A 14,169-nucleotide genomic window follows, 5' to 3' on the forward strand; every position below is an offset into this window, starting at 1 on the left:
ATTTAAGCATAATAAAAGAAATTGGGTGTAATTGGATTATGGATATCATCAATTGAGATTTGAGCTAGTATCTTATTAGGGTGTGAATTTCTGACACGACCCGAACCTAACACGAAGTTTGGGTTCGGGTTGAATTTGTGAACCCGTTTAGCTAAACGGGTCGGGTTTGGGTCAACCTGGTGGCTTTACGGGTTGACCCGTTTAACACTTTTATTGCTTATTTTTTATTTTTTATTTTCTTAAAATGTATTTTATGTAATAGTTTAAATTGGCTGGATACTTTATGCCAAAAGTTAAAACTAAAAAGGAAATTAGCATATGATTTTATATTAAAAATGTAACTTCTTTTAACAGAGATTTGTATTTTTAGTTGTAAAAGTATAACTTTAAGTAGTCGTTGCGGGTCGTGGTCGGGTTCACATGTCTTGCACCGGGTTGGTCCCGCCAACCCGCTAACACGACCCGTTAGACACCCCTAAATCTAATGGTTTTTCATACAAATTTGAACATGCAGGAACTGAGTCAATTTACAGAAACTTCAATTTGACGATGAATTCTGTGTATTACAAAGAGCATGATGATGGAATTGCTTCGAATCCTGTGGGTTCATTTTCATCCGGGCCAGGTCCTTGGTGGAGCGGACTTGTGACTCAACCGTGTTTTGAAGAACCCATGGGCCTATTGAAGGATTCATCAATGGCAAACTGTGGGGAACAGCTTGTGCATATAGCTCCTAAACTCTCGCCTTGTGCCACAGCGGTGGCAAACGGTGATATGACTCGTTTTAATATCTTTCATGGTAATATTCAAAGTTTTATACCCAAGTTTATATGTAAATGATGGTGAAATTATGTTTAGGAACAACTTTTAGATATATTATTATTCCAGTCTCTTTTACCGTTTAAAATTTAAATAATATTGTTTATTGTTTATTAAATTAGGCCATAAATCTTGTAGGAAATTTTGATCAATCTTTAAAATGATTCAGGTGACTCCAAGAGTTCATCTAACGGTCAAAAACCGGAGCAGTTACAAGCTGCATGCACTTTGCAATCTGCTGCACAGGAGTTTGGAGGTAATCTAGAGCTCGGGTTTGGTCAGCCGGCTCTGGTAATATTTATGTTTATTACTTTATTTAGTTGATCTTATCATAATCTTCATGATTAGTGCTTATACCTTTTTTTGGCTTTTGATGAATCTTTATGATAGATATGTGGCAAGTATCCTTATGGGGATCAATATTATGGCATGCTCTCTGCTTATGGCCCTCAAATCGTGGTGTGTACTTTATTTGAGCACAATATTGTAACTTTATGAGAAACTGAGCGACTGAGTTGACTCGCTTTTGTATGTTAGGGTCGGGTTATGCTGCCTTTGAACTTGAGCACCGATGATGGGCCCATATTTGTGAATGCAAAGCAGTATCATGGAATACTCAGGCGCAGGCGATCGCGTGCCAAGGCAGAAATGATGAAAAAAGTCACAAAAACTCGTAAGGTAAGTTTATAATGTGAAATGACCGTTTTACCCTTGGAAAGTTTACCCTGGTATTCATTTGCTCTTTTTTTGGCAGCCGTATCTTCACTTGTCGCGCCATCTCCACGCAAAACGTAGGCCGAGAGGTTGTGGGGGGCGGTTCTTAAACACGAAAGAATTGGAAAAGGCTAAAATTGGAAACATGGAGTCAAAACCGACTGATAATCCAACCGGATCTCAGAGGTCCGAGGTTTTGCAATGTGATCACGAAACTAACAATGGCAGGTCCCACGTGTCGGGAGCGGGGGTTACGAGCATGTTCTCAATGGGAGATCTTAATCATTTCCCCCCGATTGGGAATCTTTCGGTTGTTTCTCTTCCGGACATGATGATGTCCGGCAATGCCATTCGTGGGTTTGGCACGCATAACAAATGGGTTGCAGCTGATCCTGGTGGTGGTATCCGCTTCAACCTAGCGGTCTGATGGCATCAGGGTCTGATGTGTGAGCACGTCAGGCCCTCTTTGGATGGTCAAATGGGGCTGGGAACGGTTGTTCCCGCTGTTTGGCTGTGGCAAATCATCCTTGGCTTTTGTGTTAAGGTAGTGTTTCTATCCTTAATTCCCCTTGCAAAGTGTTATTTGCAGTTTTTGGGAATTGTTTAGAAATGCTAATAACCTTAATACATATTTCTATGGTGAACAAACACGTCTGATAGATGTGTTTGTTTCATCCTCTATCTAGATAGGTTTTGTTGTACTGTTGTTTGAAATAAAGTAACCTTGAACCTGTGTGTTTTCAAGGTATGTATCATGTGTGTTTTGGACTTCCAAACATTTGGGAGGTGTCATGTACTATGTTTTGATGTTTTATAGTTGTGTATTTGTTGGTATCATGAAATCCCCATGGAGTAAGTTTGTTTGTATTGAATTTTGTTTGTTTATGCATGTGAATATGTGATATTATCCTTTAAATGTTTGGGTTAATGGTTACAAAATTACTTTAAGAAAATAATTTTCTTTTTACTCAGCCACAAAATTACTTATCAAAGAGCATTCTCAGCCTATCCCTTATATTTTTATAAGGGGGTTTTCTAAATTATATGATATAATTATGAGTGGTTGTGACTTGTGAGTAGTTGAGAGGGAAACTGTTATATGGAAAAGTTAAGTTTGAGGTGTTTGGCAAAGTTGAGCCAAACAACTTAATTTCGTTATATTATTTCGTTAAGAGCATTCTCAACTTAATTTTTTTTCCTTATATTATTTCGTTACTTGGTTAGAGCCGTCCTTTTTATTTCGGTTTCGCCCGGGCATATAAATTCTAGAACACCACTGATATTCACGAATCAAAATCCGATGGCAGGAATTGAAAGCAAGCTGTGCATCGTTCTCCTTTGCTCGCTTTCACTGATCGCACCTTTTGCTGACGCCATAGATGTTAAATACTGCAGTAAGTGTTAAGTTTCACGTTGGATTCGTGCATATCAAGTTAGGGTTTGTAGAACCGTCTTTGATTTCCGACACTTGATCCTTATGTTAAGTCGGTGAATATGGAAGGACCTAATCGGTTTAGTTTCCTAATCGAGTAATTGTACTTGGGTTAGTATAGTAATTTTGGCCATCAAGTTAACACCAGATGGTAGAGGCTTTGGATGCGTGATCGATCGATATATAAATATACAGCTTGGGTAGAGGTTTTGGATGCATGATCGATATAGACTTATCGTAACGAGTTTTTATGCCAGTTTTCTCTTGCGATAATAATAATAATGTGTTTATCGATCCTCTGCCTTGATAGTGCAGTTGACTAGTTGTGTGTATTTAGGAATTAAGCGTTGCGAAATGGATTTACTGTTTCTATCGAATAACAGCACGTACAGTTTATTGAAATAGGGGAGTGATTTGTTTGCAGCGGTTGGGATTTAATGAAGCGGGGCCAATAACATTAGAGATAATTAGTTACTTTGTTAAGGAACAGAGCTTGTTGCCCGCTTGCCTTCTGTTTTGATGTAATCTAAACATTGAAATAATTAATATACAAGCAGATGGTGTAATTTAGCACTTTTCAGAGCTTTTAAGGTTTAGAAAAGTATGAATATGTGATCACGGCTTGCTGAACTGTTAATCGTTATTCGTTGGATTCTACATTTTGATGAAGTGTGTGCAACTGCAACATGCGCAGATAAGAAGAACAATTATGCTGTGAAGGTAAGTGGAGTTGAGATTGATCCTTACCCAATCGTAAGAGGCAAAGAGACCACCTTCACTATTACCGCATCTGCAGGTACAATTTGATGCTGATTTTTGTTGGTTTTATGCATTATAATAGCACTATGTTTATGGTTTGTTGGATTGCAGAAACACCAATCTCTGGAGGAAACCTTGTGATCGATGTTTCGTACTACTTTTTTGGAGTGTATAGTGAGACCAGTGACCTCTGCAACAAGACTTCCTGCCCTGTTGCCACCGGTGACTTTGCAATCTCACACTCCCAATCATTGCCATCAGTAACTCCACCTGTAAGTTTTTTTTTTCCTCTCATTTTTCACTTAAGCAAAATGTTTGCATATGTTTATACTTTTATCCATTGTTTCTATGATTTATTTTGCTTGATGGTAACTTTTATTTCTTTTAGAGAATTCCATGCCTATAGGGCTATAGATATGCAATTTGTTAGAACATTTATTTGGGCCTGATTTTCTGCAATTTGATTCTTGGGCCTGACCCAACAAGCTGGCAATAAGATAATGGGCTTTTATTAAGCCGAGGATCCTGACTGCAATGTGTGGCAGTGGCAAGCTGTCCATGAACATGGGCTAACCCTGCTAGAAGAAAATTTTTTTTGGCCAACTTCAAATGTTTCACTCGCACTTCTGAAAATATGATTTTCTTATGCCTTCAGTCTTAACTTCCTTTTTTCGTAACTTAAAAAAAATGAAATTTTGGGTTAGTATGTTTATTGAACTTATTATTTTTAAAAAATTATAATATGGTTTTATAACAAACTTTGTATGTCAAGAATATTGTTCAGCTATAAAGCAAACTAATAAATAACAAGAATACGAGTTATTGTTCAATACAGAGTTCGGGTCATAACGGGCCGTTTAAAATCGTAACAATTTGGTTCGAGTCAAAACGAGTTGTCGTCAAAATGGGGTTGAGTCGATCTTGTCATTTTCGGGTGTTTGGATCAGTCTTACACTAAAATTCGGGTGGGGTTGAATTTGATGGGGCTGGGAAATTTAAGGCTTCCATGTACACACAAATTGTTTCATATTTTCTATACGCATACATACATTCTAGGGTACCATTTACACAATGTTTTATGCACATGCAGTCATACAATGGTACCTTGTATACAAACTATTTCATACACAAAGGTGTATGTTTGGGGAAAAACCGTATGGATATCCATGTGGATCTAAACATTTGCATTTATCTACTTTCATAGGAGTTGGTATCAAACATATTACATATCATTTACTTCAAATGATGTTTTGATGGTAGTGAACTTAATAACCCTGGTAGACTGTTTGTTTTTCATAAAGCTGCTAATGCATATTATTGTGAAAAAATCAGGGTTCGTATACGCTCACAATGAAGATGCAAGATGGTAAGAAAAAGGAGTTGACATGCATAACATTTGACTTCAGCATTGGCTGGTACAACTCTGACGAGGCAGTTGCTTCCATTTAGGTAACCAAAACTGTTATCAATATTGTAGATAATCGAAATCCCATGCTCTTGTGTCTTTTGTTTCTGTAATGTGTTAGATCTTAATATATGATGTTTCCTTGTGTTATTATTGTATCCTTATATATCTTAGCAGTTACCAGTGTGTGTTCAATGATTAGAAACAATTGAGTATCCTGATCAAGAAACGGGCATCATTGTTCAGAGGGCAAAAAGGTCATATAACCCCTCCATTATTTCTCTAACTTTATATCCACAAAAGCTGGTTATTTAGCACCCATCCAGTCACCCAACCCCCCTTGTGAGTCCAATAATACTGGTGACTTTGTCTCATATTTGTTTTCAGTTTGGAGTGGTTCGCCATCTCGGTCATTGTCAAATGGTTCAAACTTGTAAAGTATCATCAACATGAACCGTTGAATGATTTGGCAAATGAGTTAGAAAAGTAATGTTTTGAATATTAGCTTGATCATTCTTTAATTGTTTCGGTTCATTATGGTCATGAGATTATCTCATGTAATAGTAATCAACTTTTAGAAGTGTTCTAATTTGGTCACTAGCGTAATTTTTTTTCCTAATTAGGTCACTTAAGTTTTATATGTTTCAATATAGGTATTTTAAATGGATAGCATGTTATTTACCTGGATCGTAGTTATTTAGGATTTTTTTTTCAAATTAATAAGAGAAATAATAAATAAAACAAGAGTGTCGATTCATTATACGGTGCATTTCCATCTTCCAAACCCTGCCAACCCTACATCCTCTATTTTCTTCGATCGCCCATCTTCTGCGAATCAAGAACACATCGGCATCCAGATTGATGTCGAGTTAAGAACCAGATTTAGCATCCTGTGTTGAGCAGCAACTCGAATCCAACAATGATGACAACCTGGTTTCAGTACCAATAGAACAACAGGTGTGCTTATTTTAATTTGTCTTCTTAATTGTCTATTGTCATGAGAGTTTAAACAAGATTTTCTCATGATATCTTGTTGCTTAAAGTCATCATGATTTTATAAAGATGTGATTATGATGTTCAACTTAAAGCAAATTTGACATCCCATAGTATATTTAATATGCGCATTAATTTTTGTGAAGAAACAAGTACAAATCAACATTTTTCTGATACACTTAGAAGATACACTTAGAAATTTATTTTTATGTCGTATAGCCTATTAAATCTTTTGATAAATCATGTGAAGCATTTGCTTAAAATATAAAGGGGTAAAACAAGCATGCAATCCCTTGCTATGCGTGTAAACGATACATAAGTGTATGCATAGTACCAGAGGATATATATTCTTGTTAACAAATTAATAAATTAATAATAGTAGTTATTATGCTGCCACTAACCTTAGGTCAGTTTTTAATTTCTTTTTTATGTGGCGTCAGCAACACCACATATATTTTGTTTGTATTTTTTTTTCCCGGTTTATGCCTGCGCTTCACCATCTCATTAATTTAACTTCATTGCATTTTATCATTTATAATCTCTTATTGAATTTACTCTTTCTATTGAACTTAGAAGATACTTTACGTGATCCTAATGTAGTTAAGTGTTAATGATCCTTTCTTGAATTTACTTTGTCTTGATAATGATGATGAGGATGAAGTTGATCTCAATGTTGTTGAAGATTGTAGTACAAGTGAACAAGATTATGATAAGGATGTTGAGGATGATGATTATGAAGACCTAGATGTTTTGTATCCTTGTTATGATCCTAGTACAGATTGGAAATTGGCGAGATAATAGCAATGAAATTTGAGGGTCCTGCGCAACTGTAAAACATGATGACCGATTATGGTGTTGCAAATGGTAACCAATTAGTGTTCACGGTATAGGTTGTTAGTTAGATGCGGGACAAAAGAAACCGAAGACAATGGGAAGGGGAGAAAAGAAAGTGTGGAAGTGTCTGTTTAGGCTTTGGGCCTCTAGGATTACAAGCGCAGACTTTTTTCAAATAAAATCACTAAATGATAAAAATGCATGCTCAAGGAAGTTTTATTTGGGTTCGTTTGTTACATAATTTTGGATTGCAAAATGATATTTCAAGCAAGTAATTAATAATCATGAAATTAGTTTTAAGGAAATACAGCAACTCAGCAAGATATCATGAGCAAATACCAGTTCGAAAGAGTCTTGTTTAATGTGGTAGAGCAAAACAAAAGGTATTGGTGACTTTGAGGATGAGTCGAAAGAGCATTATGCAAGGCTTTGGATTTTAGAAACAAGCCCGATGAGCATTGTGAAGATGGCCATGGAAACGATGCCAAATGGAGAGATTTATTTTAGTAGTTGCCAACATCATAATTCAAGATTCTTTGTCCCACTATTAGCCAAACCACCTGTGCACGAGGCCCAATGTGTGTTGTATCGCTTAGCCATGCTTCATAATTGGAAAACGAGCACCATGGAAATACAGGCCCTGAAACTAACATTCATGAGTTGTTGGAGATCTCTCAAAAACTATTTAGTGCGCATTCGGGTCAACTCTCCATCATCTTCCTTAGGCTGAGCGACATGTATTTCCATTGTGCTCGTTTTCCAATTATGAAGCATGGCTAAGCGATACAACACACATTGGGCCTCGTGCACAGGTGGTTTGGCTGATAGTGGGACAAAGAATCTTGAATTATGATGTTGGCAACTACAAAAATAAATTGAGTGTTTGTTTTCAATATCTCAGCTTGATAATTTGAAAGTCTTGCATAATGCTCCTTTGACCCACCCTCATCTTTTGTTTTGCTCTACCACATTGACCAGGACTCACTTTGCATTGGTATTTTCTTATGATATTTTTTTCCATTTCCTTAAAGCTAATTTCATGATTGCTAATAATTTTCTTGAAATATCGTTTTGCAATCCAAGAATATGTAGCAAACGAACCCAAATAAAACTTCCTTGAGCATGTATTTTTATCATTTATTGATTTTATTTGAAAAGAATTCGCGCATGTAATGCTAGAGGCCCAAAACCTGAAGAGACACTTCCACACTTTCTCTCCTTCCCGTCTTCAGTTTCTTTTGTCCCACATCTTACTAACAACCTATTGTGGTCGTTTATTGTGAACACTAATTGGTGACCTTTTGCAACACCATAATGATTCAACATGTCTTATAGTTGCGCATGGCACACAAATTTCATTGTTACTATGGGCTTTGCCGATTTCCAATCCATATTAGGATCATAACAGGGATACTAAACGCCTGCTTCCTCATAATCATTGTCCTCAACATCCTTATTATAATCTTGTTCACTTGCGCTTCAATCTTCAACAGACTTGAGATCAACTTCATCATCATTGTCAAGACAAAGTTTTAAGAAAGGATCATTAGCACTAACATCATTAGTATCACGTACAATATCTTCCAAGTTCACCTGACAAAATAAATTCATTAATGATAAAAATGCAATGATGTTAAATAAATTAATGAAATGTAGGCATGAACCGAAAAAAAAAATAAAATATATGTGGTGTTGCTGACATTGCACCAACAAAATTAAAACCGTCCTAAAGTTAAAGACAACATAATAACTACTACTACTAATTTTTTAACACAAATATATCCTATGGTAATATGCATACACTTATGTATCCTTTATAAGTATATCAAGGAATTGCATGCACAATTTAACCCGTCATATTTTAAGCAAATCTTCAAATGATTTATCAAAAATGTTTTTAGCTATTTGTATTTTTTGCTTGCTGGATAAATAGATTCAATAGGCACGGGATAAAAATAGACTTCTAAGTGTATCTACATGCAGAAAACATTAAGAGGTTGTTTGGTAGCCTATTAAGAGACTACCTTTTAATGGTTCATAGCCTCTTAATGGAATAATGGTTCAGAGGTGATCATTAAGAGGCTATGAACCGTTTAGACTTAAGGTTACCTCTTAACCATAAAGAGACTATGAACCAATAAGAGGTAGCCTCCTAATGGCTATTAAGAGTTTACTAAACAACCCCTAAGTTGAACAACATAATCATAACTTTATACAATCTTGATGACTTTGAGCAACAAAATCATGAGAAATATCTTGTTTAAACAACTCTATGGCATCATGAAGGGGTCATACAATAGACAATTAAGAGGAAAAGTTAAAAATAAACACACATGTTGTTCCATTGGTACAAAAACCAAGTTGTTATCGTTGTTGTTCGATTGGTCGACTTCCTCCTCAACACTGAATGCTAAATTTGGTTCTTGGTTTGTAGAAGATGGACGATTGAAGAAGACACAAGATGGTAGGGTTTGGAAGATGGAAGTTGTAACCATTTAATAAATTGACGTTCTCTCTTGTTTTATTATTTCTTCTATTAATTTGAAAAAAAAAAACTAAATAACCGGTTATCCAGATAAAATAACCTGCTTTATAGGTAAAATATCTATGATTGAAACACTAAATAAAAGTTAAGTGACCTAATTAGAACAAAATTTTACACTAATGACCTAAAAATTATCTAGTCTCTCAAATCAACTCTGATCTAATCTCTTCAAATCTTTCTCTCTCCTCCATTCCGATACTTTTTTTGGACTCATCTATCGGACTACAGATGTACATGTGTTGAAGATGTACATGTGTTGGAACAATGTGGCACATGACTTCGGAATTACCTTTCGTTCCCACTTTAAATTCGGGGTTTCTAATAACAGCTAGATTAGTTAAGTTTTGGAAAACAGAATAGAACACAATTTTCTGAGTATACAACAGTTCTAAGAGATTAGAATGTGTTTGCTTTGCAACATATATTCCCAGTTAATCCTGATTAATCCCTACTGCTCGACTAGCGCCTAGTGAGTTCTACAACACTGTCAGGAATCATGCACACTCACAAGCACAATGAAGATGCTAGATAGTTACCAGAAGGAGTTTGGCTTGTTCCAGTAAAATAGTAGAATCTGTTTTTTCAACCAACTCATTATAAAAAGTTAAAAATAGATATTGAAGTTCATCACATGTTCCTTGCGTCCTTTGTTCCTGTACTATGTTTCTGATGTTTATGGTTACCATGTCCTATGTTTGACTATATGTGCATTTGAATATGATGCTTCCCCATGTTATTCTATCTCCTTATCAGCATATGCTTTTGATTGAAAACTTCTCATTCATTTTAACCTTTGAAATCACATAATGATGCATGTGTGCATGTTACTACAGTGAGTCAGTCACTTCAGTTCTCCACTTAGTTATTGTTGGAACCTATTCCCAGTGGGGGGGAAGATTCCTAACAAATGGAGATCGATGATTGATGATGAGTAAAGAGTATGTTGTATTATTAGTGTCCGAATTACAATGTTAATCTCCCCTTTATTTATAGAGGAAGATCTTTGTACATATTGCGTATCGGTTTTTCTATTCCGGCCGGATCCCTTGGTCCATCCTCCTTTCTTTTGGGTCTTATTGGTTCTCAGATCTTTATCCCCTGGTTCTTGCCTCCTATCCCGGAACATGCGTGCATTTGGGCCACCCACTCGATCGGACGTGCTACATGAGGTTTCCCTCGCAAATCTTGTGTTATTGGGCCTATCACCGTTGGGCTTTGTTGGTGTTTCTGGGCTGGAGGCCAGCTCATGGGTAGGCTCTTCAGTTATTTAATGTGAGTATGTGACTTGTATCTTCATCCTTTTGAGGTTTAACTCAAAACAGATATTGTAGATGATGCCATGTATGATTTTGTTTGATAGCCTACTGTAATAACTGATGTGTGTTTGATCAATGTACCAGTGGGGTAGTTATTATTAGAAGCTGAGACAGGTATCATGCTTTGGGTAAAAAAAGTCTTTTTAACCCCTCCACTCACTCATTCCTTAACTTTATATCCATATCCACAAAAGTCTGATTGATGAAAAAGACTAAAAAAGAGAGGTGCTTTTAGCCCTTGTGAGTGGTGCCACGCCTTGTCTCCCTTTGTGTTTATAATCTGGTTCCCATCTTCATCATTGCCTAACATCTTAGCTCGGACTTTAGTCAATCTTTGAGGTCTTTTTCGTCATTTTCGCTTATGCCCATATGTGTGTTGTCAGTTTTGATTGATAATGAGTTTTAAGGGGATGAAGTTGATCCTGAAATAAGGGGGATGAGTTGTTCAGTTGAAGAGAGAATTCAAACTATTACAAGACTGAAGTTAAAAGAAAAACAGAAAGTTTGTTATGAGCTAATTAGATAGAGATAATTAAAGTCTTAGTGATAATCTCCTAGTCATTAGCGACAGAGTGTTGAGTCAATAAGTTAATTTGTTTAACTTGTGTCGAGTTTGAGTTTGTTAATAATAAAGTTGGTAGTTTTGTTAACTTTGAATCCCGTGTGTTTTGTGATTTATCGATAATTGTCCAACAAGAGGGTGAAGAGGCCGAAGACTCGTTCTTGATCGAGGATGGCTAAAAACGAATTTTTTTAGTGGAGGGAAAGGAGAAAGATGGTTTTATTATTTTTTATTAGTTTTTTTTAACGGGAAAATCCTTAAAATGTCTGTTAGATACCATTGGATTATTTTCTTCCCAATATGTCTCTCCAACACAAGCGGAGGCGACAATGTTAGGTGAGCAGACAACGTTATTTAAATCCTGTTAAAACTCACCACGTGTCCATATTTTGTTGGAAGGGTCCTCGGAGGACGATGTTATACCGTCGGAAGACGGTGTAATACCATTGGAACGACACAAACGCGAGCAAGTTTGTAAATATATAGGCAGGTCTACTTGTATTTGGACATGTGATTTAGCTTTGAGCATTCGTATCTGCCTATCTAATACAGTTTTGAATTTAATTAGCTGCTGTAACCAGTTACTATAGTTTAGTTTCTCAAACCAAAATGTTACAACATACAAGCCCACCAAAAGACAAGCACTAGGTAAGACCTCTCTCTTACCCCTCACCTTCACTTGTACCCTATCTGGTCCCATCAAAAGCGATCGATCGATATGGGAAAAATACCTTTTCTTGATGTTTTCATAACCGGATCAATCATTGAACCGAATGTGCTAATAGTCTGCTTTTAAAAACAGTGGTTAGTATATTCAAAGTTATTATAAATACTTAGTGGCCCTTCAGCCTAACTTAAGTTGTTGAGAAAGAAATGAAAGGAAAGAAAGGGAGGTACTTGAGTAAACTAAAGTCCATTTCAGCCATTTCCAATCTCAAACAAGGTCTAGTTTTCCACGAAACCGCCTTCAATCAACACTCTCAAACACCATCAAGTGAAACCGATAAAGAACAAATTTCTAGACCACTCACCGAACCCGAAAACCGTTTATTATTGGTGGACTTCGAAGCAAAGTGTCCACCAGGAGGTAGCGACACCGTCATCCTTTACACGACAAGCTTTAGAGGCATACGCAAGACTTTCGAAGATTGCAACACCATTAGATTTCTTTTAGGAAGTTTCAAGGTTTTGTATGATGAAAGAGATGTTTCCATGCACATGGAGTTTAGAGAGGAGCTGTGGCGGACGTTAGGCAGGCGGGTTATCCCGCCTAGGTTGTTTATTAAAGGGAGACATGTTGGTGGTGTTGATGAGGTGGTCGAGTTTCATGAGCAAGGGAAGTTGGTAGAGCTTTTGGATGGGATACCAAAACGTGAGGCTACGGGGCCGTGTAAAGGGTGTGGGGGGATGCGGTTCATGCTTTGTTCTTCGTGCAACGGTAGCCGGAAGGTGGTCTTGGAGGAGGTAAGTGATAGTTATTGTTCGCCATTGCCGGTTAGATGTGTAGATTGTAACGAAAATGGGTTGGTGAAATGTGCCATATGCTTTTGATTTTTAGAAATGAGACTCAATATTAATAGTGGGCATGTTTTACATGTAGATCCGTTTGTACCGGAAAATCAATGGTGTTAAGGATTTTGCGTAAAAAGTATAGAAAAACCGCAGGGAAAAGAATAATCGCAAATTTAGCGACTGATTTGCGACCAAAAAAACGATCTAGTTTTGTACCATTTGCGTCCACATGAGTTTGATCGCAAACCGCTAGTAAAATTGTGAAAAAATGGAAGATAAATTAAAAAGGAAAAAGATAATGCTGTCGCAAAAACGGTCACAGTATTTAGGACGGGAATCAGGTCAAATAATTACTTCGGTCGCAAAACAGCAGTAAAGATAGGATTCCTCGCGGGTTTCTGTCACTGCAGATACCTAAATTTTTAGTAGTGGTTAAGGTTTAAGATTAACATGTAATTATGCGTTAATAATTGTGGTATGTGTGTATTTTTCATTTCGAATGGTTTAAGTTGTGTTCAATGTCATCATTTTAACATTTCAATAGTTTTGGTCTGGTGGTTAAATATTAACAGTTGATTAATATATTTGATTCAGTATAAGGCTGGCATTTCGACATGGGATCAACGACAGCCACTTATGAAATAAACGTAAATAGCTTTGCCAACTAAAATTTCCCCAAAAGTAAATAAAATGTATCGCTGAAAATCCGATGTGTGTCCAAGATGCTTTTAAGTGTCATCATTGCTCAAGAAAGTGTAAGAATGTGAGTAATCGTGAGGGCGATTAAAAAAAATGGGTCTTAAATATAGTTCAAAAATAAAAAGAAAAACCGAAAGATGACCCCTAATCAATCTATTTAGGCTAAAATAGAAATACATGTTTAAATCTTTTTTAAAACAGAAATACATGTTTAAATCTTTAAATTATTCGAAGTTGAATAGGTTTTTATTTATAATTTTGGTTGAGTTTTAAATTTAGTTATGCCTTTGTTTAAAAAAGTATGTGTATATATATATATATATAAGTATAATATGGCCCGGCCACCAAAAAAATTAGTTTGATTTTAAATATATAGAAACTAATACATGTGTGAAAAAATTGAAAATTAGTGTTGATATGTACATGGGTTTTGTTTGATTTTTTCAAAAAATATTTTTTTTTTAAATCACGCAACAACTATATTAACAGTGATATGAATTCTAACTAGCGAAATCACATCCGGGAGAACTCAACGATCGACTTCAACATTGCTCGGTACCGCGGCACCAAGAACGGTGT

At 36.2% G+C, this 14,169-nt stretch overlaps 3 protein-coding genes across 3 annotated transcripts; all 3 read left to right on the forward strand.

The window, feature by feature from the left end:
• The first annotated feature begins 517 nt into the window (after positions 1–517).
• LOC143539512 (nuclear transcription factor Y subunit A-10-like) lies at positions 518–2,244 on the forward strand. Its single transcript, XM_077032805.1, has 5 exons — positions 518–799; positions 989–1,110; positions 1,210–1,278; positions 1,357–1,497; positions 1,574–2,244. The coding sequence occupies exons 1-5, from the start codon at positions 550–552 to the stop codon at positions 1,958–1,960; spliced, it is 969 nt and encodes a 322-aa protein (XP_076888920.1). The 5' UTR covers positions 518–549; the 3' UTR covers positions 1,961–2,244.
• Positions 2,245–2,831: 587 nt separating this feature from the next.
• On the forward strand, positions 2,832–5,178 carry LOC143539513 (uncharacterized). Its single transcript, XM_077032806.1, has 4 exons — positions 2,832–2,927; positions 3,660–3,761; positions 3,836–3,996; positions 5,057–5,178. The coding sequence occupies exons 1-4, from the start codon at positions 2,834–2,836 to the stop codon at positions 5,171–5,173; spliced, it is 474 nt and encodes a 157-aa protein (XP_076888921.1). The 5' UTR covers positions 2,832–2,833; the 3' UTR covers positions 5,174–5,178.
• Positions 5,179–12,252: 7,074 nt separating this feature from the next.
• On the forward strand, positions 12,253–13,024 carry LOC143539558 (uncharacterized protein At5g39865-like). Its single transcript, XM_077032842.1, has 2 exons — positions 12,253–12,843; positions 12,980–13,024. Exons 1-2 carry the CDS (start codon positions 12,253–12,255, stop codon positions 13,022–13,024), a joined length of 636 nt encoding a protein of 211 aa, XP_076888957.1.
• The last annotated feature ends 1,145 nt before the right edge of the window (positions 13,025–14,169 follow it).

Source organism: Bidens hawaiensis, unplaced genomic scaffold, assembly GCF_021521415.1.
Source record: "Bidens hawaiensis isolate Kalapana, Puna unplaced genomic scaffold, B.hawaiensis_p1.1 tig00011901_1, whole genome shotgun sequence".
Taxonomy (NCBI): domain Eukaryota; kingdom Viridiplantae; phylum Streptophyta; class Magnoliopsida; order Asterales; family Asteraceae; genus Bidens; species Bidens hawaiensis.

Excerpts from the sequence above, each read along its gene's own strand:
- LOC143539512 (XM_077032805.1), top strand. The coding sequence starts at position 550 with ATGAATTCTGTGTATTACAAAGAGCATGATGATGGAATTGCTTCGAAT. Across the intron at positions 800-988 it reads TCGTTTTAATATCTTTCATG|GTGACTCCAAGAGTTCATCT; the intron begins GTAATATTCAAA and ends AAAATGATTCAG. Across the intron at positions 1,279-1,356 it reads CTTATGGCCCTCAAATCGTG|GGTCGGGTTATGCTGCCTTT; the intron begins GTGTGTACTTTA and ends TTTGTATGTTAG.
- LOC143539513 (XM_077032806.1), top strand. The coding sequence starts at position 2,834 with ATGGCAGGAATTGAAAGCAAGCTGTGCATCGTTCTCCTTTGCTCGCTT. Across the intron at positions 3,762-3,835 it reads CACTATTACCGCATCTGCAG|AAACACCAATCTCTGGAGGA; the intron begins GTACAATTTGAT and ends GTTGGATTGCAG. Across the intron at positions 3,997-5,056 it reads TGCCATCAGTAACTCCACCT|GGTTCGTATACGCTCACAAT; the intron begins GTAAGTTTTTTT and ends TGAAAAAATCAG.
- LOC143539558 (XM_077032842.1), top strand. The coding sequence starts at position 12,253 with ATGAAAGGAAAGAAAGGGAGGTACTTGAGTAAACTAAAGTCCATTTCA. Across the intron at positions 12,844-12,979 it reads GGAAGGTGGTCTTGGAGGAG|ATCCGTTTGTACCGGAAAAT; the intron begins GTAAGTGATAGT and ends TTTTACATGTAG.